The sequence below is a fragment of the Rissa tridactyla genome, chromosome 1 (genome assembly GCF_028500815.1).
Source record: "Rissa tridactyla isolate bRisTri1 chromosome 1, bRisTri1.patW.cur.20221130, whole genome shotgun sequence".
NCBI lineage: Eukaryota > Metazoa > Chordata > Aves > Charadriiformes > Laridae > Rissa > Rissa tridactyla.
This window is the reverse complement of record NC_071466.1, coordinates 14067287-14090886: the sequence shown is the minus strand read 5'-3', so window position 1 is coordinate 14090886 and position 23600 is coordinate 14067287. Positions and strand designations below refer to the sequence as shown.

The following is a 23600-nucleotide window of genomic DNA, read 5'->3' as shown; positions in this document are numbered from 1 at the left end:
TACCTGGCATTGGTTTTGGTACATTTTTAGATCCTCCCGGAGTTTCAGATTTTCCTCTTCTAGTTTATTCTTGTTTATTGCTATTTCATTCACAGTTGCCTTTAGCTTTTCAATAATCAGCTCATCCTTTTCACTTTCGGGCTGTCCATACGTAACTACCTCTTCTTGGGTTTGTTTCTTATTGCTTATTTGGAATTGATCATTCTGGGTCTGCTTCTATAAAACAAGAAAATATTTTAAATGAAATTCAATAATTATATGTAAATTGTTCGGACCAAACCATTACTACTATTTCCATTTCCACCAGCATTTGCTTAGAAAAGATGGCACAATTGTAACAGTTTGCATTACTTCTCTAGAGGATACTTCCTTGTTTTAGACTGAAGTTCTTTGTCCTCAGTAAGAAAAACGCTTCAGAAACTTTCAAGGGCACAGAATATTTTTCAAGGATTTTTCTCCTCTACTGTGTATTTCCCTAGCACCTGATGTTAATTAGCCCCAAATGTGAAGAAGGTGAATATGATGACCTACTCAAAGCAGTTACCTATAAAAAATAATTTGAGGGAAATGTTCCTCTGTGATTCACTGAACTCAGTAGGAGTTGTGTGTGCGTGCGCCTCAGGATAGACATTAACCTTTGACAGGAGGACTAGCGTTACATAGTTCATGTATAAACAGCTCAGTTACTACAGTAACTGTACTTCTTTGATATCATTACCCTTAAACTTGGGGAAGAATCATTTGCACATTCTGCGGAGTCCCACACTCCATTCTGGTACTAATTAAAATCCTAAATCCAATACTTCAGAAAATCAGTACGGCCAGTATTTGTGAATTCACAGGCATCGTGAAGAAGCATAATTACTATGGCAACTGGTTTTGCTGTTTAAAAAATTATCCACATGCATCCCTCTACTGGGAGATTAACAAGCAGCAGTAATCTTTCAGAAGACTGAGAATTAGCTGAAAAATGACAACGAAACATAACCTGGAAGCCATGTATCATGTGCAGAGATGAAGTTGAGCATGAAAATGTATATTAAAAATACATAGGGTTACAAATATCATATTTCATGGATAAGGACTGGAAAAAGGCATGCTTTAGTCAGCTTTTGATGTCATCAACTATGTTCCCCTAATTTGTGTTGGATGAGCACCTAAGCAGAACTGAGCACTGGCTGCGTATCAAATCAAAAGCCAAAAGAAATTTGCAGGTAAGTTTCATTTCTATAGGTAATAACTTAAGGTCCCCCTGACATCTAAGTTACGGAGTCTAACATATCGTAATGTCAAAACATCCTGTGAAAAATATGGCGCAAGACTCCAGCTGGAAATCAAAGACCTCACAAAAGAGGAATTTGAGACAAAGACACAGGACCAATCAAAGCTTTTTAATACAGTTAAGGGCTAACAGTTCATCAGATTTCTATTTAATAAACTAGTTGGTGTTATGTTACAGTCTTGAAGAAAATTGTCTTCAAAGACAGTTCACAGATGGCAATGATGTAAGTCTCAACAGAGAATTGTGGATGACCACCTTGAGTACTCTATTTTGACTTGTCTAACTATATAAGCAACGTAGTTGCAAAAGTAGTTTTGTCTAGTCAAAGCCTTGCTTTTTTAACATGTTTGTACGGAAGTTCAATAGTTGCAATAGAATGCTTTTAGCATCTAAACCCAAACCTTATCTGTCACCCTTAGAAGCTCTGGCTACAGGTAAAGGCTCTCATAGGAATTGCTAAGAAAGCGTTTCACTAGATTAAGATCCAATGATCTTAGTAACAGTGGAAAAGGGGATTACTAGTTAGCAACGTAAATGGCTTCCACATACTTAAGTTTCGAGCTGTCTTGTGGCCCAGTTAATCTGTAAGTTATTTTCTAATTTTTTTAGAGCAGGATAGGTCATCAAGACATCATTAAATCTATTTTGTTCTGAATTGGAAGCAATTAGAAAAAGCAAAATATGCTAGATCAACAGGCTATATAAAAAAAGTAGTAAGCAAACTGGTAAGTAAAAAAGAATCACGAAGTCAGACAAGGAGTGAATGGTAACTTGAAAGTGAAAAATATGATATAAAAGGTATAAGTGATCCAAAAAACAATGCCAAGTCTGATTTTGGAGTAGGATACAGAAATCAATTTTTCTGCATGAATTACATTAATGCATATTTATGATCTTTAAAAAAATGAGGGATCTCTTGGTTTTGAAGGAACTTTATATTTGAGTCAACATAGTAATGGCATGTACTACTTACTTGGTAAGATATTTTTCAATAACTTGTCATCACAATTAATTGCATTATTAGTAAATAGCACAGAAGATAAAAGTATCTCCACGGTGTACTTAAAAAAGTAAAAAGGAACACGCACTGCTTTTTGCAGTTTTTTTAAAATCAGGAATATTGTCATTTTCATCATGATACTTTTTCTCATTTTCACGAGAAAAATAAAATTAAAATAACTGTATGCATCATTAGATCTTTCTGTATGGATCTGCCTTACCTAATGCAATGTATTCACTACCAATATAGCCATGTATTGTCAGATCCACTGTAAGCTTAGTGGTGTTCAGATTTTTTAAATAAAGTTAAAATAACTCTAGCTGAGCTAACAGCTCATTTTCTTCCTAAAGCACGAAGGTAGGAATTTTACCTGAAATAAACTACGTTTCTTGGACAATAATTTTTGTTGAGCATCTAAATAAATGAGACAATTTTGGCAGCTTGTCCCCTTCTTATCCCATTCTCTTAATTTTGCCTTGAATTCCTGAAAGACAGCAAAACAAGGCTAGTAAACACAGGGAAAATCACTTTTTTCCTTAATCTAAATAACTTTGTAATTTGTATAGTTCTAAGAAAAATCTAGTTTTTTAATCAATAATCTTTCCATAATTTTGGAAAGGAGAAAAAAAGAACTATGATATAAACACCCATCTAGCCACCTCCACCAGAAAAGCCATCCCCACCAGTCTTTAGGGCTGTTAATCTGAAAAAAATGTGTGGTAAACATAATCATTAAATAAAAGTGATAAAATATTTAAAATCATTTCCATTGCTGTAGATCTTAGAGTTATGACTATAATACCTCCCTTTAATTCAAGGGTAGTTCCTGTAACTTTAAAGCTATATCAGTGCCAAGTAGAGTAATTAGCAGGGAATCAAATCCTTAATATTCAGGCAAATGTTTTGAGTGCTTGCTTTTTTCCTTTTTTTTTTTTTTTTGAACGAATGGGACAGCAGCTACTGTGAATAAATTTTACTTCTTGCTCTCTTTACAATTGCTGCTTCTGGTTCTGAGTTCGCCTAGTTTAAACAAAAACTTGTTTAACAAATTCTATTATATCAGATTTATCTAACACTGTTTTTGTATTTGCACTTCTATTCCTATTTATAGTGTATTTGAATTTGCTCTTAAATCATACCAGATCTTACATGTTCACAACTAGACTTTAAAGGCGGTATCCTACAAAATAAGTTGAACTCCAGCTACTAGAGCTGTTGCTCTTTTAGTATGAAGAATTAGCAAAATAACACTATACTGTTTTATACAGTGAAAACTATAATACTTATAAGCTGTTACGAGAACTTCCTATTTCCCAGTGGAAATGTTTCCAAAAAAGACAGATAACTTTTTATAATTATCCTAAACTTGGGTATTCCGCAAATTTTAAAAAATAAGATTTTATTTGCTACTGCAACAAAATTGAATGCTTTCCAACATGGATTATTAATACAAATCTTCTCTATTATAGCTTTCCTAATATCTGCTTTGGCATTTTAAACAAATAAACATCTTCCCATTTTATAAAATGTGATACAAATGGAGTTTCAGACTATTCAATAAGGACTGCAGGTTCAAGGCCTTACTAAAGCACTGCTGAGCTTAGTAGATTTCCAACACAGTCATTATTTCCTGAATACTAGAATTTGCAGAACATATTCCATTCATTTTCCATACTGCATAATTAATCAAATTATTCTTGTGTTACATTATTTTCACATTTTAATCTTGAATAAGGTCATTCTCAAATTAGCTAGATCAGACAGTTTCACAGTAGTGATATATTTAGTCAACGATAGATGTATAACCCATTTATTATTCTTGTAGTAGCAGACGTTGGCAGCTATGCTGCAGTCCAAAGTGTAGGAGCTTTTCTGACGGTGAGGACCCTTCCATGTGAAGAGATGGCAACATCATGTAGCGCTACGATGTGTCTAGGATGTGTCCTGTTATGTAGGTATAGTTACCTAAAGGTCGCAGAAGTTATTCCTATATCTTATAGAATAACATAGAAGATAGGCAAGTTCAAAAAGATCCTTAAGTATGAAAGTACTTAAAGTCTATTAGTTCTTAAGATTTTGCTTGTAAAGTTCTCAAAGTTTCTAAATCTGTAACATAAACCTACATAAATCTATATCATAAGCCTGTAAGTCTTCACAATGCTTAGCAACTAGGCGACTAGCTCACACTTCCAGCTGGTATTCCTCTGCTTACTTTCCCTACAGGACCCACTTTAGTAAACTCTTGAAGCACACACTACTTTATCATGCTTTACAAAGGATGGCGAGAGAAAATGTAAATTATTTTTTGTGATCCTCTTATGCTTCATCAGACTAGTGGTTAGACTGTTCTCCCCACACGTGGAAGACTCAGTTTAATAATCTTCTCTCCAGGCAGAATCTGAACCAGAATCTTCCCACGATAATTTTCCACCTAACAAACAAATGTTATTTTTCAACAGGCTCTGGAATTCTTCCTTTTGAAGTTGTTTCACTTTGCACAGGATACCAGCAAATTTATTGTATAAGTAAAAAAGAAGAAGCAAAAATTATCACAGCCAGAGATTACATTGCTCAATTATAAGAAATGAGACTGGATATCAGTTTCTGACCAGTGAATGTAGCCAGAAGAGTATCCAGGGAGAAGCCACCACTTGGAGGCACGCTCTCTATATGCCAGTTCTCTGTGCTGGCTAACTCTCCTGTTGGCCCAATAAATATTTTATTATTCCACAGATCAGAAAGTAACTTCTAACTCTGAGAAGTCAAGGCCAGGAATTATGATTAGAAATTAGTATCTTTTTGTATCCAAGAATAAGTCAGCTAAAATCCATTCTGCATCCAGAGGGATAGGGAATGTGACCGAATCCTGTCCTCAGTGTCTCATATTATCTACTCCCCCACTCAGTATGCTGGATTCTGTGGAATGTATTTTTAAGTGCCCAATCCTTTCTAATGCATTTCCTAAGGAAACTAGGCAGGGATGTCAACGATTGCCTCAGGCACACGGATGTTGACAAGATATGTGTGTAACAAACAGTTTTCCAATCCTAAATCCTTTTCCTGTCTAACCCTACATGGTCAAAGTTGTCAAAACTTGAATTAATGGTAGGTATTATGCGACAGTATCCAGCATATGTAAAAGGTCTCATGCCTCAAGAGATTATATAATTCATTTATTAATCAGGAAAAAAGTAAAATTTATTTATAGTTACAGTTACGAAGAAAATTATCTATATGAACTCAAAGAACTACTAAAAACACTAATAAGACTTGCATAAAAGAACAAAATCTGAATATTAAAATGTGCACCTTTTCTTGCCAGAGCAAGACATTATATAATTTTTGTAGAATTATCAGGAAATTAACGTTTACAACTGTAAACGCAAATTAGTTCTAAAGGCATACTAAAATTAGAATAGAATAACAAAGAATTCTTACCTCCAGTTTCCTATATAAATTGGTCAGTTCAGGTGGTGTCTCTAGGCTTTCCGCACATTTTTCTCTACTTTCAACCTTTTTTTGTTTTAACTGATGTGACTGTAGCTTTTCGTAAATACATGTCAACTTTGAAAACTAAAAATGAAAGCAGAGTTGAACATGCAGAATCTATCAAAGATGACCATATGGACAAAGTTTTCTTTAAACTAGAATCACCAACTGCAGCTTCAGTGTAACAGAATCAATTAATAAAGTTAATTTATTAGAGATGAACAAGACTAAGCTCTCACATAAATGTTAACTAACTGTTCAAAATGGTTCGTTTGACAGATACTTAATTCTGCTGAAGTGACTAGATGACCTTTAAAGGCCCCTTCCAACCCAAATTATTCTATGATTCTTTATGGCACTGTTACCCATAGTGTCATTTCCTCTCCAATCTTTATCTGAAATGTTCTATACTTGTTTACTGCCATCTTGTGTTGACATTTTTAAAGGGTGATTCCCCAGCTAGAATGAGGGAGTATCATTAACACATTTTAAACTTGCATGTTTCTTTTTTTATCACAAAAATTGCTGAAATGTTACATGTGTGATGATTGCATTCTTCTATAATCATTAAGTACCAAAGACTGTCCATGAGAATTAGACACAAAATACAGTTCTGCCTGTTGATCTTACTGTGAAAGCATGGTCAGAGGCAAAGGAGTCAGAGGCAGAGAAGGCAAGGTACCAGTAGAAGTACCAGCCTCTTCAGAAAAATGGCCAGCCTGATCAACAGTTAGCTATACTACACTAGCAAAGGCACTAGTGGCCACTAACAGGTTTGATACAGTAAACCAACATTGTCTGGTAGAGATATGTACCTATAAATAATCAAGGATATTACCAAAGGAAACACTAAAAATATGGTCTTGAGGGAAGCCAAGTGAAAGTACTGTGTCCAGCTTTGGAGCCCTCAGCACAAGAAGGACATGGACCTGTTGGAGCGGGTTCCAGAGGAGGGCCATGAAGATGATATGAGGGCTGGAGCATCTCTCCTATGAAGACAGGCTGAGAGAGTTGGGGTTGTCCAGCCTGGAGAAGAGAAGGCTCCAGGGAGACCTTTTAGCAGCCTTCCAGTACCTGAAGGGGGCCTATAAGAAAGCCATGGAGGGGCTGTTTGCAAGGGCATGTAGCAACAGGATGAGGGGCAATGGTTTTAAACTAGAGCAGGGTAGGTTTAGATTAGGCATTAGGAAGAAGTTCTTTACACTGAAGGTGGTGAGACACTGGCACAGGTTGCCCAGAGAAGCTGTGGATGCCCCATCCCTGGAGACATTCAAGGCCAGGCTGGATGAGGCTCTGAGCAACCTGATCTAGTTGAAGATGTCCCTGCTTACTGCAGGGGGGTTGGACTAGATGACCTTTAAAGGTCCCTTCCAACCCAACACATTCTATGATTCTATGAACTTTGAGAATAATGTTTAGTAGAAAAGAAGCTTACAACTATGAATACTGATCATGTCTCTTGTTGTTTTGTTCCTTTAAATTCTGGCATATATGACTTAAAAAATTCTGAATCTAACATGAAGTTCTTTGTTTAGACAAAAAAAATACATAGAATCTCATATTTTTGTTAACTGCTCAAGTGAACTACTGTCTGGAAAAGAAATTGCTGCCAAGGAAGTAATTGGAAATGGAATGGAATCCTGTTGAACCAACCTCGAATGAGCAATTGAGGTCTGTCCAGATGACAAAGATGGCCAAATAAGTCCAGAAATCCAGAAAAGATACAGAACAGAAACTGGAGTTAAAGAATCATCTGGAAACTTCCTAGAGACATAGAGATTTTGGAAACTCATAATACGGAACAGCAAAAAAGAATAGAAAAGATGACCAGAAGATAGATTGTTGTAGACTAGAAAGTTTCATGAAATTGGGAGGTCCAGGAATAGATTTAACCAACTCGGAATTTCTGAATAGAAATCCTGTAACATGGACTTAGGGAGCTGAGGTATCACCTTCAAAATAAAATCAAAATTCTTGCACAGAAGCTGCTTACATTTGAAATTGACCTTGCCAGAGAACACGGGTAAGATAAAATATTTAAAATGGGTTGGAGTATCCAGGCTCAAAACAACATGGAACTCATTGCCTTTGGAAGAAAGATATCCTTTTGCAAATAACAGGAGTTTTGCTCTTGAATATATTATGGCATATGTGAACTGCCTGGGAAGAGTAAACTCAGAAGACTGTTCTTGCTGAAAAGGCTAGGAAATATAGGATCCAACACTTCAGAAAATCAGCCTAAAAAGGAAAAGAATGGCCAAAATGAGAAAATTTAGTTTGAATATTAGATTTATTTAATGAAAGTAGGATATTTTAGACAGATTATAGTCTGAATGTTATCATGACCGGAAACTAGACTAAAAGCCAAGAATCTTTCCATTTAATAATAGATATTTGCTTTAAAGATAAGATCTAAGTTGTTCTATATGCATGCTGTACAATTCAAAAATAAATAAATAAAAAATAGAGGCATTTTCATGAGTTTTGGGGTAGAATTCATCTAAGTTTAGATTTCCGAAAGTCAGACATCCAAGACTGAGCTACTGTGTTAGAAAAAGCTGCCTCCAAATGCTTAGTCATTTCAGCTATCTTAAATTCTCATCATACATTGACATGAATTATATTCTAGGGGTGTCCATTTCCCTTCATTGATTCTAAAGGGAGCCTGAGGTAGCTCAGTCGTAGCCATCTAGCTTTTAAATGTCTATGAGAGGCAATTAGTTGCTGAAGTGCTTAGAGCAAGAATGGATTCTTGTTCTTTTGATGAGGGATTTCTGTCATTTTCAAAATGAGAATAACTACTAAACATAAATAGAGGTAAAAAAATGAAGGAAGAAAGTGATGAATATGAACCCCTAAAGTTTTTCCTATCTAATTATGGCAAAATGTTGTACCTTTGAATGAGTGCAGCAGTGTGGCCTAAGAATTTCAGGCCACGCATCATGAATTATTTCCCTAATACAAGAAAAATACAGGTTTTACTGCATTGGACATAATCAATTCAGTGGGAAAGTTGCTCATTAAACAGCTACTTTTATCAATAGCAAGGGTAGAAAGCACTGAGGACCACAGAACGAGTATATCAGAGAGAAATTTGACCTGAATAGCCTAGCATTCTTAGAGCTAGAAAAAGTGATCTCTATGTCTACCAAGATTAAGAAGGAAGAAAAACTGGGAGGCATTTTAAGAATACCTCTGCAGAGAAAGATACAATGCTACTGGGAAATAGTAACACTTACACCATTTGTGCCAAACTAAATTGTAGCTTTTAAGATTATATAGTGTAGAAGGAGGTATAACTTTTAAGTGAGGATAAGAACCAAAAGAAAGGGAGACAAAGGAGATAAGGCAAAGATTAATATTGTCAGGGAAGCTCTGTATTTTAGATATGAGTTTGTGCAGCTGAGAATCAGGGACATTAAAGTCATTCTATTGCAGACTCTGCAGCACTGCAATTTAAGAAAAACTCAATAAGGAGACATAGTAAAAGGTAGAGGAGCAGAGTGGGATAGTCCTACTGTCTAGCAAAGGTGCATGGAATTGTTCTATCAGGCAAACTTTCTGTTTCCCACCTAGGGAATCTAAGCAGGCCTCCTAATTTAGGCACTTAAAAGTTTCCTTCTTCACTCGATGGGTACTGGATGGGTATTTCATGAAGACATACGGTTTGGTGAAAGGGAAGGAATAGGAACAGAAAAGAAAATGCAAATGGCATCAGTGCTAGAACCTTTGGTAAAATAAACGGGATGGCTGAGAGAGAAGGAAATGTTTGGAGGCATAGATTGGGAAAGTGATGTATATTCTTAAGAGCTAGAAATCAAAGCTTGCATAAAGGTAAAAGAAGCAGCAATCAGGACACTCAAAGAAAGGTTAGGTGATCTGAGCGGTAACTAAAAAGGAGAATCTTGGCAAGTATAATCAGGGGTACAGAGGGAAGCTTGTAGGTTAGGAAGTGTCGGATTCTTTATAAAAAACACAAAGAGAAAACATCATATTTGACCACGGAATGGACTTGTAGGGCAAATAACAACTTCAATCAAAATCAAAAGCTTTATGAAAAATGACCTGGAGTTTCAATTTCAGGAAGTTCAATTACAATGAAGCTCTTAGCAACAACATGTAACATAAACCCAGTCATTTTTAGCATGTGATAAGATAAAAAAAAGTGAAAAAATTGCAGGAAATGTGAAAAAGGATGAGAAAAGACATATCTGCTGTATTTGGGGGGATAGTTTTGCATTCCTAGAGGTACCTTAAAACTTATATGTAAAAAGTCACACCTTTTTTCATTGTATGATGTTTATCTTCTCAATAATCATGCTAAAATGTTGTTTCTTTTTCTGTAATTTGTGTAAACTATAAAACAGCGTTTGTTTCTAGCTACTTTCCCAAATGTTTAGAAGTGTTAATTACATAAATAACCAAAACATTCTCTCTCTACTCACAGAACTGTTTGCCAAATCAATTTCCGTATATAAAAGAAAGAAACAAATTAAAGACAATATAATCTTAAAAATAAATTATAAATTTATTGGTTTGATGGATTTGGGTGGTAAAGGTTATCACCTCTAAATGAAAATAACAATATTCAACTTGTGCAATCCAAGATGATTCTAGGATAAGTGTGATGATTGGAAATTTTTAATTAAAACACTAAATCTCCAGTGGGGTAATCCAGGGAAGGAAACGGTAGAATAGCAGGAAAAACAATGTAGGATTGTGTGTGTTAACTTGTTAAAATCTGAGAAACAGAATAGACTGAAGTTTCCTAAGAATTTAGATTCATGATTGAAGTGGAAAATAATGAAGAGACAAAAATACAGGCACAGAGCAAAGACAGCCAAACAGATGCATAGAATCATAGAACCATAGAATGGTTTGGGTTGGAAGGGACCTTTAAAGATCATCTACTCCGATCCCCCTGCCCTGGGCAGGGACACCTCCCACTAGACCAGGTTGCTCAAAGTCACATCCAACCTGGTCTGGAACACTTCCAGGGAAGGGTGATGCACAACTTCTCTGGGAAACCTGTTCCAGCGTCTCACAACCCGCATTAAAAAAAAAAATATTCTTCCTTATGTCCAATCTAAATCTCCCCTCTTTCACTTTAAAACCATTGCCCCTTCTCCTGTCACTACATGCCCTGGTAAAAAGTCTATCTCCATCTTTCTTAAAAGTCCCCGTTAAGTATTTAAAGGCCACAGTAAGGTCTCCCTGGAGCTTTCTCTTCTCCAGGCTGAACAACCCAACTTTCTCAGCCTGTCTTCACATGAGAGGTGCTCCAGCCCTCTGATAATTTTTGTGGCCCTCCTCTGGACTCAATCTAACAGGTCCATGTCCTTCTTGTATTGGGGACCCCAATATAGTACTCCAGGGTGGGGTCTCCTGAGAGCAAAGTAAAGGGTGAAAATATCTCCCTCAAACTGCTGGCCATGTTTCTTTTGATACAGCCCAGGATCCAGTTGGCTTTCTGGGCTGTGAGCACGCACTGAAATAAATAAATCCAAAACAAATTACCAATGTCAATAATCCAGGTTACTCTAGTTTTGATACTATGTTCCCTTATGGAAAGCTATCAGAGCACTTTAACAATCCTTGTCAATCAGGCAAACTAAAACCAGAAAAAATTAGAGCAAAGACATGACAAGAATAGTTTAAGTCTTAAAATTCCTAATGTGCATCAGAGTCTTATTAGCATGAATCTAATTATCTATTTTATTCATTCACCACGGTTTTAGGTTAGTAGTCGAAAGTCAGGAAATCAAGTATCTGTCTTCGTAACAGATGTCACAATTACATCAAAATCCATCCAAAGAGTTTGGACATGTCAGTACAGAAAGGATAATGGAGCCTGTATCATTAGGCATGTATAAACTCTTTATACTGCAATCATAAAATAATGAAACAGACATTTTTCTTACTTGAGATTTCAGTGCCTGAAGCTGAATTTCATAACTCTGAGCCATTTCATATTTAGTTTTATGTAAGTCTTCCAGTTTCTGTCGAAGTAGTCCTACCTAGAGTTAGAATAAGCATTCAAATTTACCTTTTCTGAAGTGCTCCAAAATATGTCATTTTTGGAATAGTGATTTGAAACTTTGAAAAAAGACCGTTGCTTAAAAGATAGATATTAAAAACATATATTCATTCAGTATCTTAATAATAAAACCGGATACCACAAACCGAGATTGTGTCAGCATCGAGTTAGGGATTTTATAGTAAAAAATCTCATTGTATGCTTACGTTATGATTTAATGATAGTACTATATGATTCTGCCATGAAAGACCATCTAATGAAAGCATTTCTGAACCAACTATACGAATGAACTGCTGTGCCCCATTGTGAAAATTTTGCTTAAGTGGCTTGTATAATCATATAAATGACTTTCAGCTACTTATGTAAAATTATTGGAAGATGCTGTAGACTCATTTCAGCTTGCTAAGTACAGTGCCATTTGAGCTATCTTGAATTATCTAAGAGTTTCCCAGAGGTCTAAGAAATATGACAAAGAGCATACATGACACCTGTGTTTTTCTGGAGGCACAGCTGGAAGCTAGATGGAATATGCTAAAATATTTCAGATAACATCTTTGTATAGGCAAATAAATGGACACTTTAAGGACTGGCTATCTGAATTATTCTCTTGGCTCCTCTGACTGCAATGACTAAGGGCAAGTTCCTAATTGCTCATGAGGGAGAGTTCTTTCATTTTCAAAACTCCCACTTGGCAGTTTGGACAGCTAGCTCACAGAAAGATGCCCACGTGTAAACACCTAACTTCAGATGTCTTGAGCTAGAGCTGAACACTGTGCTAGGATTTACTGATGGTTCTGAATGAATTCTCAGCAGTCAAGATTGTGAAGTATGGATAATATCAGGTACACTGGGCTTTCAGTTTGATAAGCAAGTCTAATTGGTAACACAATGTGAATCTTCACTATTAATATTAAAATTATGATACAAAGAAATATCATGTAAAAAGATAAAAATCAGGTATAAACAGGAATTACAAAGACATAATTTTGTGAAACTTTTGGAACTGCATATTTCTGTTTAAAATTTCTGATGAAGCTAGAAGTGTTGGCATTTAGAAAAAACATCAAATTATCTTTTTAGAGCTAAACTAGGAATATTTGATTTAGACTTTAGGGGAATAGAAGAAATATGAGACTTCCAATGACATTTTTACAACCACTTTTCAGAACACAAGCACACTTTAAAACAAAACACTAAGGATAATTAGTGACCTTTAAAAGGTGTTTGGTATTTTTACATGATAGAACAAACAGGTTTCCTTATAGAGCATTTAGAGCATACTATTAACTAACTCCCAGAATAAATACTTTCTTTACAGCATGTGATATTCTTAAATACCTCTTGACCTTTTTGATCCAGTTTGCTTTGGGCACTTGCTAATTCTTGATCCTGGATATCCATCTTTGCTTCTAAAGCTTTCATCTTCCTTTCCCATTCCACTTTCTTGCTGTTTACCGTGCTGTCAATTTGATGCACTAATTCCTGAAGTTCAGCTTCACGCAGAGAAGCTCTAATAATATAAAAAAAAAAGATATTTTTTTCAAATAAAGAATAAGGGAGAAAACAAATTTTTATTTACATGGCTAAGATTTTATTTTAATTCTTCTGGAAAGAATTACTTTTCAACATGAGAAAGAAAGAAATGGGAAAGCTAAATGATGCCTTCAATTGTAAGTGGAATCAAAACCAGAGTATTTAGCATGGACTTTTTGCCTAGCTTAAATGGTTTGATATCCTCTCACTTTTCCAGGGATGAACTTTTAAACGAGCATAAGACGAGTTGAAATTATCGAGGCCCAAACCTCAATGGGCAAGAGTAGGAGAAGCTGAATACTAAGTTGCTTATGGGCACAGGACTTCCCAGTAAGCAGAGTTTGCTGATGGAATTTATTAGACAGCTGGCTCGAAAGCAAGCCACAATTCTAAATTGCTTGTTTGACTTTTACACGTTGTTTTCCCATTCTCTTTGTGGAAAAAGGACTTAAAGAACAAGGCGACCTGTACAATAATAGTAAGTTTTTATGCTACTAGAAAGCACAGAAATGAGTGCATTTTGAAAAAGAGCTTGTCTTTTGGGGGGACCGTGTGCTTAATTAGTTTTATCAACTTCATGTTTTTTTGAAAATACCACACGTTCTAAGCATTTTTAGTGTGTTCAGAGCTCATTGAATGTTGGATGTAGATATTTTTATACTAAGTACCAAAAGGGGCATGTATCTCACTGGAGTGAAGGAAAACCTTTAACTGACTGTTTTTAGCCAGTGGAATAATGTGATGGATTTTTAAACTTTTGAGGAGTAGCATCTTTCATTTCACTTTCTGTAAACATTTACTTTCCACACAATTTTTTAGTGGCATCTGTTATTTGCATACCCTGTTCTCATATCAGTTACTGTTGATAAACTTTTCTACTTCTTTTCCACTTCTTTTCCACTTCTTTTTTTAGAGCTTTTTTTATACCTTATTGTTTCCTGTTCTAGTTTTAATTGCTTCACATTTTTTTCTAAATAAGAGATTCTATTTATAAATTACCCTAGTATACAACTTTATTGCTTTCTTTAGAAGACATACTTCTATTTTAAGTTTATCACATATTGAATGTATTGAAATGTGTCATCTTTAGTCGCTGCAGCCTTAACTTGGCATGAAAAAAAATCTCATTTAAAATCTTCAAATTACTCTTTTCAATGGTATGATCTGATAATTGCAAAAATTTCTGCATTTTTCCTTCTCCAATGATTTAGAAATTACTATATCCAATTACTGCCGTATCTAAATGAAGGTACAAATAAAATCAATGGGGGTTTTCCACTGTCAACCAGTTATACTGTTAGTAAACTCTAAGTGGTACAACTGCTTTCTCTTCACTTTTTTCATCTGTCATAGTGACTATTCATTGTACAACGGAAATTTAATCTGCATTTAATTTCCATTTCCTCATACTGTTGCATAATTTTCAAGTCTCTTCTTTCTTTTTATGGTTTTGATTAGAAGCCTGCATCAAATTTCCTGTAGATAAAACCAGCAATTGTATTCTTTCACAGATTTGTTAACTATCCCTCCTGAAATCTAAACTAATGTAAAAAAAGTGTATTGTAACCTGTTACTTTTCATGATATTAACCTCCTGATAAACAAGTTTCTTCACTTAAAATAATCTAAGAATGCTGTGACACTGTTTTGAGTCATGACATGTTCTATTTTCCTTTTAATAATATCTCACTGACATTTTCCCCAAAAGTAAAAGTGATAGCCACTAGTTATAATTTAATTGGTTCTTCAATTTATAAAAATTTAAAAGCTGTGTATTCTCTTGACTGCTGATGGTACACTCCTCTGCGTGCACCTCTGTGTGCATATAAAGTGCCTTTAAGATCACTCAGTTTGCATCAGTTTGCAGTCATTTTAATATCTCTATGGCGTGATGGTTTGTTAAAATGAGCATAGCTATTTCCTTAAAATGAGCATAGCTATTATTTTATGAAATAATTGCCATAGAGACAGTCACATAGAGACAAAAGATGGTGCACCATCTGAATAATGTAACAGCAACCTACAAAAGGGTTAACGATAAAAAGCACAGCAGTATGCCTGCAACTGCTCCATCCTAGGAAGTGTTGGAGAGGATTTCAATACCTAAAATTAGCAGAGAATGTCATTTCGTGTCACAAATATTACAATCTGGCATGTGTTTTTGGGGGACATTGCAACCGAGAACGTGCCAAGCAATTAGGAACTCTACTTTAGCAGAACTGCGCTTAACCAAACACAAACTGAGCCATGCGCTAAGAGGTAATATCCCTATTGCCAGTGAGCCTTCAACTGCTGATTGTGCTGCCAGCACTAACTAACATGGTCCTCTACTGGAAGTGACTGTGCAAACCAAGCCTTAATGTAAGCAGATGCTTTTACTGCTGGTAGTTGATACCACCATCTTGTGTGAAGGCCAGCATGAAAATGCTTCCTTTCTTTTCTGGCTATCTTTCACAGCCCAGCTCTTCACTCAGCTCTCCAAATGTCTGCCCTCCCAGTGCCCACGCAGACAGAATGAAGTCCCCCGTCTGTAGGTTGTGCTCTGGGTCAAGCGCTGGTCCCACCCACTCTGCGTTTCATCTCCTGCGTGCTCAGCTTTTGAAAGCACTGCACTAAAAAAAAGAGTTCTTTAACATGGATATGTGTTTATTGAATATCTCTTTTTTTGGTGCTTAAATGGTGCATATCCCTTGTTTTGATAATTATTACAGGAAACTGGAGCAAATTTGTTAGACTTACAATATCATAATTAAAACTTAACAGGATTTTTTTAAGTTAAATTCTTTAAAACTTTTTTATATCAACAAATGCTTGAAACTTTATCAATGTTAAGCTTGGAATGGCTTTTTAAATACATGTATAAATCTTAATGCATTTTTAATGTTAAAACTGTTAGCAATGGCATTTTAGAATTCAATATGACTCACAGAATGGTAATAACCAAAGTGGAAGCAAGTAGTACACTGTGACGTACATATCACTAAACAAAAATGTCCCCCTCCCCAGGTGCCTGAAACTCATCTCAAAATAGCATTAATGACGCAGCAAACTTGGATTCCCTCTGGGTGGAATACAAAATGGGATTTTGAAAACAGACGATGAAGCAATACTGCATCACGACTACCTTTTCTTTGATACTGCTGTAAGGAGCTGTGCCCTTCCAGCCTCATGTATTGTCAGGTGGCAACACTTTGGTTAACCACCAGCAATGACTCCACTATCTGATTTTAGCCTTCAGAAATAGGTACTTTTCTTTATTGCTTGTCACATGAATCATCTAAATATTGTCATGCAAGTGCAAATGCAACCGCTAGCCCGGATCATCAGGTTACCCCTTCAGACCCACCATAGCTGACATCTTCCTCTTAAGTCTCACCTGTCTCTCAGATCATCAGTTTTGCCTCAACAGTTCTTGCATGTTTCTTGAACCCAGAACCACCAATATATAAAAGGGAGCCGTTGAAGGAAAAATCCCTTCTGAAACAGCTTCTCAGTCTATCTGCACCTTCTCTCTCTACTTCCTCACGTAGATCCTCTAGGTACCCCTGCAGGTGAAAAATTACCTGAATCTACCTGAAGCTGTAGATTACTGCTGCCGTTCTACTATGAGAACTACTCCGTATCATGGCTATGGCGTTACAAACAGATCTGCATAAAGATGTATCTGGCAGTTAACCCCCCCACTAGCATAGAGATACTACTAGCCGTTGTAACTACTACTTTAGTCCATTCAGTGTTTTGAAAAGAGTGATAATTAACCCCTTCAGAATATGGAAAATCATATGGTATCACAATCATGAGAATTTATTTTGATGACTGGATGTGGAATGTGGAAAACTCTGGTATCTTTTATTTAATATGCCATCAAGTAAACAAACACACAAAGAACAAGTTTTCCCATAAAACAAAGAAGTATATGTGTTTTTCTTACCCATACGCATCGAGTGTTCCCACTTTGCTGAATGCATACATCAGATGGATTCTTCATACATGGAAGTAATGACTTGTACTTAAGCAAGAGGCAGCTATTTTTTTTGGTTGCATTTACTTTGAAAAAGCTCAAAGAACTTAAAGGTATTTCATTTCCAAAGTGATGTAGGCAAGCTCTTAGTCTTCTTTTATTCTGTTTCCATATTGGTGAAAACAGAGATGATTCATATTCTGCTGTCATTAATAACTATTTATCTGCACATAAAATCCAGGTTTCCAAATTTAGACAAACCACAATCCAGATAATAAATTTTACCAACTCCAGGCCTTTATCAGAAATTATTTTGGATGTGTATTCCAAACTACTCCTCCAGATTCTTTGGATAGTTAATGGAAGTACATAGCTACCAAGAATACCTGGTTTATGGTGGGACAAATCACTCTCTAGATTCATCTGCAATGGCCTGAAATTTCACATATGTTGATTACAACAAAGGCCAGGCAGGATCTGAACTCCTGAAATAGGCTTCTGCTTTGTTAAAATAGTATCCAAAAAATAGCAATATTTTGATCTTTTTTAAAATTCAAGTTTTTATATGACTATATTTACCAATCAGCACCAACAAAAAGAATGCCCCTCAAAGCCAAAAGAAACGGCCACATTGTTAAGAACATAATAATTTACCGCAGCAATTTTTTTCTACCATGAAAAGTGTGCAAATTATTTTTTAGTCCAACGGAGCACACTTTCAAATCCCATTAACATTTTCTTGGGCCAGAATAAGGTGTGATAGAATATGAGTGTTTCTGTTATTTTAAGTAATACAAAAGTATTAATACACTTAATATGCATCATATTACCTTGGACTGCTTCTTGGTGACAATGATAGAAGAAATAGTTTTATATGGAAAAAGGTAGTAAGTGCAATTACAAATTATGATAGATAAATATTCTATTTAGCTCATTATATGGGGAAGTAGTTTTTATATTGCTGTGTTCCTTGAACAGCCTGGATGGGGTGAGGCCCTACATCAAATCTCACCCATGTTTACACTTCTTTAGAGAGATTTTGAGCTGTACTAATATTTTTTTAGATTAACACTAAAAGAATTAGACTTGGATTATGTCAAAAAAAGATGATTGTGTTGTGTTGAAAGATGCACTTAATACTTGGGAAGAACAATTGTGGTTATTACCTGTGCAAAATAAGACTAGAGTTTTAGCAATTAATAGCCTTGTTTTTAATATTTTTGAATGTTTTAAGAGCTGTGATATGTAAGTTTATACTGCTGTAGCCTAGCAACTTCAACTATTTTTTAAAACTGTTTAAAATAACATTTCTTAACATCTTAACAAAACCCAACATAGCTTTCATTTTTTCCTCTTTTGTTCAGATATGAAGATTTTTAAAAATTTACTAACAGAAATAGTCAGTAGGTTATTAGCTAAAGCAATAAGACGTGTTGTCTTAATTATCAGTAACCTCTCCATTTGCATAGAAAGCAGAAGAAATTGAGAAATTCACATTTTTAATAAACCCATATAATTCAATTCCATTATATTTTATATATATATATAAATATATATATATATATCCAATTTCAATTGCAACTCCCAGACAGTAACTCATTACTTACTTAGCGACAGCTTGTTCCTGAAACACTTCTAGGTCCAGCTCCATATTACCAATCATTGTTTTAACCTGCTGAAACAATAAAAATCAAATAATTCAGATTCTTAAATGCGTGCATTTATACAGCCAAGTAGTGCATACTGGCTAGTTCTACGCTTTCCATTTCTGCAATTCAGGAGCAGGGGAATGTAGCCCTAATTACAGGCTGGAATAGGCAAAATTAAAACTTCTGGCGTAGCAGAACTTCTCAGCAGCTCTCACGCTTGGTGCGGCACTGAGGTACTGGAGGTGGAAAGATCAGAACAAGACTGTGGCTGGGACCAGTCTGGTTCCGTGGGTCCAGCAGGACACAAGGACGTGGGGCAAGTCTGGCTGCATGCAAGAACAGGAACCAGCCACATTATGGGTGACAGGGTGGCATGAAACAGCCCTAATTCCTCATGGGGGTGCGCACTGGGGGTCTCCAGGGCACGGGTACCACCACATACAGATGTGCAGGCACCGCCACATGGCACTGCAGCCTTGGCTTTCCAGAGACCAGGCATCTCAGATGACGCTGCCACAGCAGGACTGGCTCCAGAGGGGACCAGCATCTGAGGTGACACTGCCACAGGGGCAGTCGTGGCTCTTAACAGAGGACCAGCAAGTGAGGTGACACTGCCACAGGACCACCACCCTTGGCTCCAGAGGGGACCAGCACCTGAGGTGACACTGCCACAGAGGCAGCCGCGGCTCTAATAGGGACTGGCACTTGAGGTGACCCCGCCACAGGACCACCACCCTTGAATCCATAGGAGACTGGCACCTGAGGTGACACTGCCACAGGACCACCACCCTTGGCTCCACAGGAGACCGGCACCTGAGGTGACAGACACCGGGGCAGCCTTGGCCGCGCCGGACACCTGAGGAGACCGGGGCAGCCCCGGACGCCCGGGCCCCCGCGGACGGCCAGGCGGCGAGTGCGGCCGCCCCCTCCCCGCCTGTTACCTGCCGCGCTCCCCCCGTCGCTCCATTCGCACCCGATGTCGCCGTGGCCGCGGCATGAGCTCCGCAGCCCGGTTACCCCCGCTCCCCCATCCCGCCCCAGCTCCCGCCCGCCGCCCCCAGCGGCCGTTGAGGACCGTCGCCGCGGTAACGCGAAGGGCGGCCCGGCGAGGCGGGAAGGCGGGCGGGCCGGCTGGGCGGGCCGGCCAGCGGGGCAAGGCGAGGGGCGAGGCCGGGGCGGTGGCCCTAGGGGCGGACACCGGCCGCCGCCGGGTGCTGGAGGGGGCGGCGGGGAGCTGCCGGAGAGCCGAGGGGAGGGCGACGGGGCTGGGGCAGGGCCAGGGCCCGGCGGGGTCGGGCATGAGGGTGCTGTGGGCGCTTCCCGCCTCGAGGTCCCGTGGGGCCGGCAGGGAGCTGCCATGGCGCGGGGGGAGCGGCCCGGCCATCCCGGTGTCACCCTTGTCTTGTTTGTGGGGTCCTGCGTCCTCCGGTGGCCGCCCATCGGCTGGAAGGAAGCCGGAGTGGATTTTACCTCAGGAAATGTCACCCGGGATAAAGAACATGTATTTTTGCTTTAACATTATTTAAGAAATCAGTAGGCAGGATGGGTGGGGGATTTTTCTTTCCTTTTTTTTTTTTTTTCCCTTTAAAACGCTACTATTCCTAGATAATGAGAAGGCTGAACATTACCCTTTTCTTTCTGAATGACTAGCTATGCTCTTGGAAAATGGCTTCGAACGATTTTCAGATTATTGTGCAAATGACCTAGGTTTGGATGACGCTTCTCTTTACATTTTTGTGGACTTCAGTCTCTTATTCGACAACAAAACACTCCTAAGAATCACAGCTATTTCGACTTTTTAGAGTAATAAATTGTGCTTCCAAACTTAGCGTTTATAGATTTCTTCAAACACCAGGGAATTTTTCTACCAGGACAGTACAATTCACTTTATTGTCCTGAAATTGCACGGAGCATTTTTGGGAGCTGCTAGTCTATTTATGTACACTAAATTTCAAGCTTTTTGTTTGTTTTGCTTGGACTGTTTACTTCAATTAGCCAAGTGAACCCCATTTTTAATATCAGTTCTAAGGAATAGTCTATTTCGTTTGGTTCCTACCTATGGTGCTCCAGCAGATGATTGTCGTGTCAGCAGAAGTACTGTTTCAAGCTATGAATTATGAAAAATATTTTTTAAAATGGAAGATTTAAAAATTAAAAATATTATAAAGTTTCCTTAGTCGATCTAGAAAATAACTGACAATTTTCCTTTGTAGTTTGCCTAAAGATTACTGAAAATGTTTTTATTTTTGCTTTATGCTTTTTTTCATGGCTATATTTCATTTCAGGGATATCCTGGGAATGCTTTAGATCATTATTTGTCAGGCAGCAGCAGGAGCAGCTGCTGGGCGATGGCAGGCGAGCCCAGAGCCGAGGGAGCCAGGCAGCGCTCTCCCCAACACAGCGCAGTCCCACAGCACCCGGCCAGAAGAGCAAAGGGGACAATGACAGTGACTGGGGTCCGCCACAACCAAGGGATGGCCAGACAGGCCCACAGTTTGTCAGATATGAGGTGACTCTGGAAGGCAAAATTCAGAGCAGCGAGGTGTGATGCTGAGCACAGGCACGGCTACAGCATTGCTCAGACAGCAACATGGCCCTGAGCTGAAATGCTGCTCCTGAGCTGAGGGCATGGGCCCCCAGCAGAGCATCTCACAGCTCTGCCTTGTAGGGGCCTTGACCCCAGGTTCTGGCTGCACCATGTCAGAGCTGGCAGTGAGGACAGGCAGCCAAACCCTTAGGGAAGAGGGGAGGAGGTTGCAGCACCAGTTGCTGCACTCCGAGCCCTGGAAACATTTTCTTCATTACACTTCGGTGATTACACTTTTCTTCATTATTTACTTCCTGTAATAGAATTAGTGTGAAGAAATCTCACTGAAACATTTGATTTTTGATACCTGAAATGTTTCAAATATAATTTCTTCTAATTGAAATACTGGTTTAAGATTTAAAAAAAAAATAGCGAAACTTAGGTTGATTTATTTTAAATACTTGAATTTAGAATGATTTAAAGTATTATGTACTAGGAAGAATTTTTAATGTAACTGCCGGCAAATTTCCATTTGTTCATCTGGAGCGATATTTATCAGGCATATTCCCAGTGCATATATTTTAATTTCCTCCCTGTCTCATCCTCTCTCAGTGGTAATCAGTTATTCAGAAATATAACTTCCATCTGTCATGCCCAAATAGAATTGGGGGGGGCAACTTGAAAAAATACAGAAAAATAATTTTAAAATTACATATCAACATTTTCAAAGCTTTTTAGACGGACAGTTCCCACTGCCATTATCCAGAGTTGTGTTTCTGACTCCCTGATGTGCTTTTAAATATCTCATTCACTATATTAAAAAAATCCCATATCAAATTGTTGACATTTTCTATTAGCTTTTCCTCATCCACACGATGTCTTGACTGGAGCTTGTCTTATGAGACCCAAAACTTTTACTTGTTGACTTTAAAGAATGTGCTTTACACATGCTTTACAAATTATGCTAGCCAGCAAAAAAAAAAAAAAGGAAACTGCTTTGAAATCAATTTATAGATTAAAATTAATGGAAAGCTATAAGCACATTTCTGCAGAAGAAAAGGAGGTAGATCAGGGCAGGGACACAACAGGGTATGACCAAAAGTCAAACAAGACAAGGTACAATGTTGATATTTGTATGAAAACAAGGGGAATTAGCTAGGAAGATACCCACTGTCACAACTGGCTGGTAACAAGAGAATAAAGGGAAAGCCAAGTAGTGATCCAGGGGGCGTAATGTTTTATACCTTCAAGAGCATGCCCCTTGCTCAGCCTGGTCGGGGCACGCAAGGTGAGATCAACTGTTTTTTCTTCCATTAAAAAAACTGGAAGAAGTAGTGTAAAGAGAAATGTTGATCTTTCAGTATCTGCAACTCTGTATTTATTTTCTGCTTTTTCTCTTTTATGTCGCGTTGCAACACATTATTGACAGGTATCCTGACGCCAACAGAGTATATACCACAAATGTTGCTGTTTTGGAGAGAACCATGGAAAGTGAGTCTCGATGTACAAGATGTCTTTTGTCACTGATGTGGTCTTTACATGAGGTTGCTGAGCTCTTGTTGATATTTGTGAAGTACATAGCTATTTTAACAGGCTTTGCTGAAAGAGAGGAAACATTAATTCTGTTAACAAGTCCATTCCACCACCAAATTGTAATAAGAGAGTTTAAAGAAGCCCTGAGTAAAGCAAAATGCTTTTAGTCTAATAATCATTCTGAGAATTTGGTGCATTTCTAATAATAAATCAATAATATACAATTCAATATAGCATATTTCCAGAGCAGAATAAAAGAGGTTGTGTTAAGGAAGTAGCATAATTGAGTAGTGATTTAAGTGATAAATGATTATATACCTACCGATTATCCTTACTAGATATTTGTCACTTGAATTCTTTGAGATGTGTTATGTTTGTAGTGTGATATGTAATGGTAGGTAAAATCTAAGTGCATTTGTGTATTTAACTTTAAATACAGTTTTTATTTACAGGATATATTCACACCTGAGCTTGCAATCTCAGATGACAAGTTTGATTGAACGTTTTGTTACAGTAGGCTCAGTGTAGCTTTCATATAAGAAACAAGCTCATTTCTTCAGCATAGAAATCACATGGGTTTAGTGATATTT

The 23600-nt window shown here is 37.6% G+C and overlaps 1 protein-coding gene across 1 annotated transcript in view; it reads right to left on the bottom strand.

Moving 5' to 3' along the window:
* DEUP1 (deuterosome assembly protein 1) overlaps positions 1-18952 on the bottom strand; it is a 42510-nt gene extending 23558 nt beyond the window's left edge. Inside the window, exons 1-6 of the mRNA XM_054187878.1 lie at positions 18909-18952; positions 13147-13318; positions 11693-11788; positions 5721-5855; positions 2653-2766; positions 4-216 (exon numbers count right to left, since the gene is read on the bottom strand). Of these exons, the coding sequence (XP_054043853.1) occupies positions 4-216; positions 2653-2766; positions 5721-5855; positions 11693-11788; positions 13147-13318; positions 18909-18952 (774 nt within the window). The remainder of the gene's footprint in view (positions 1-3; positions 217-2652; positions 2767-5720; positions 5856-11692; positions 11789-13146; positions 13319-18908) is intronic.
* Positions 18953-23600: the final 4648 nt, after the last annotated feature.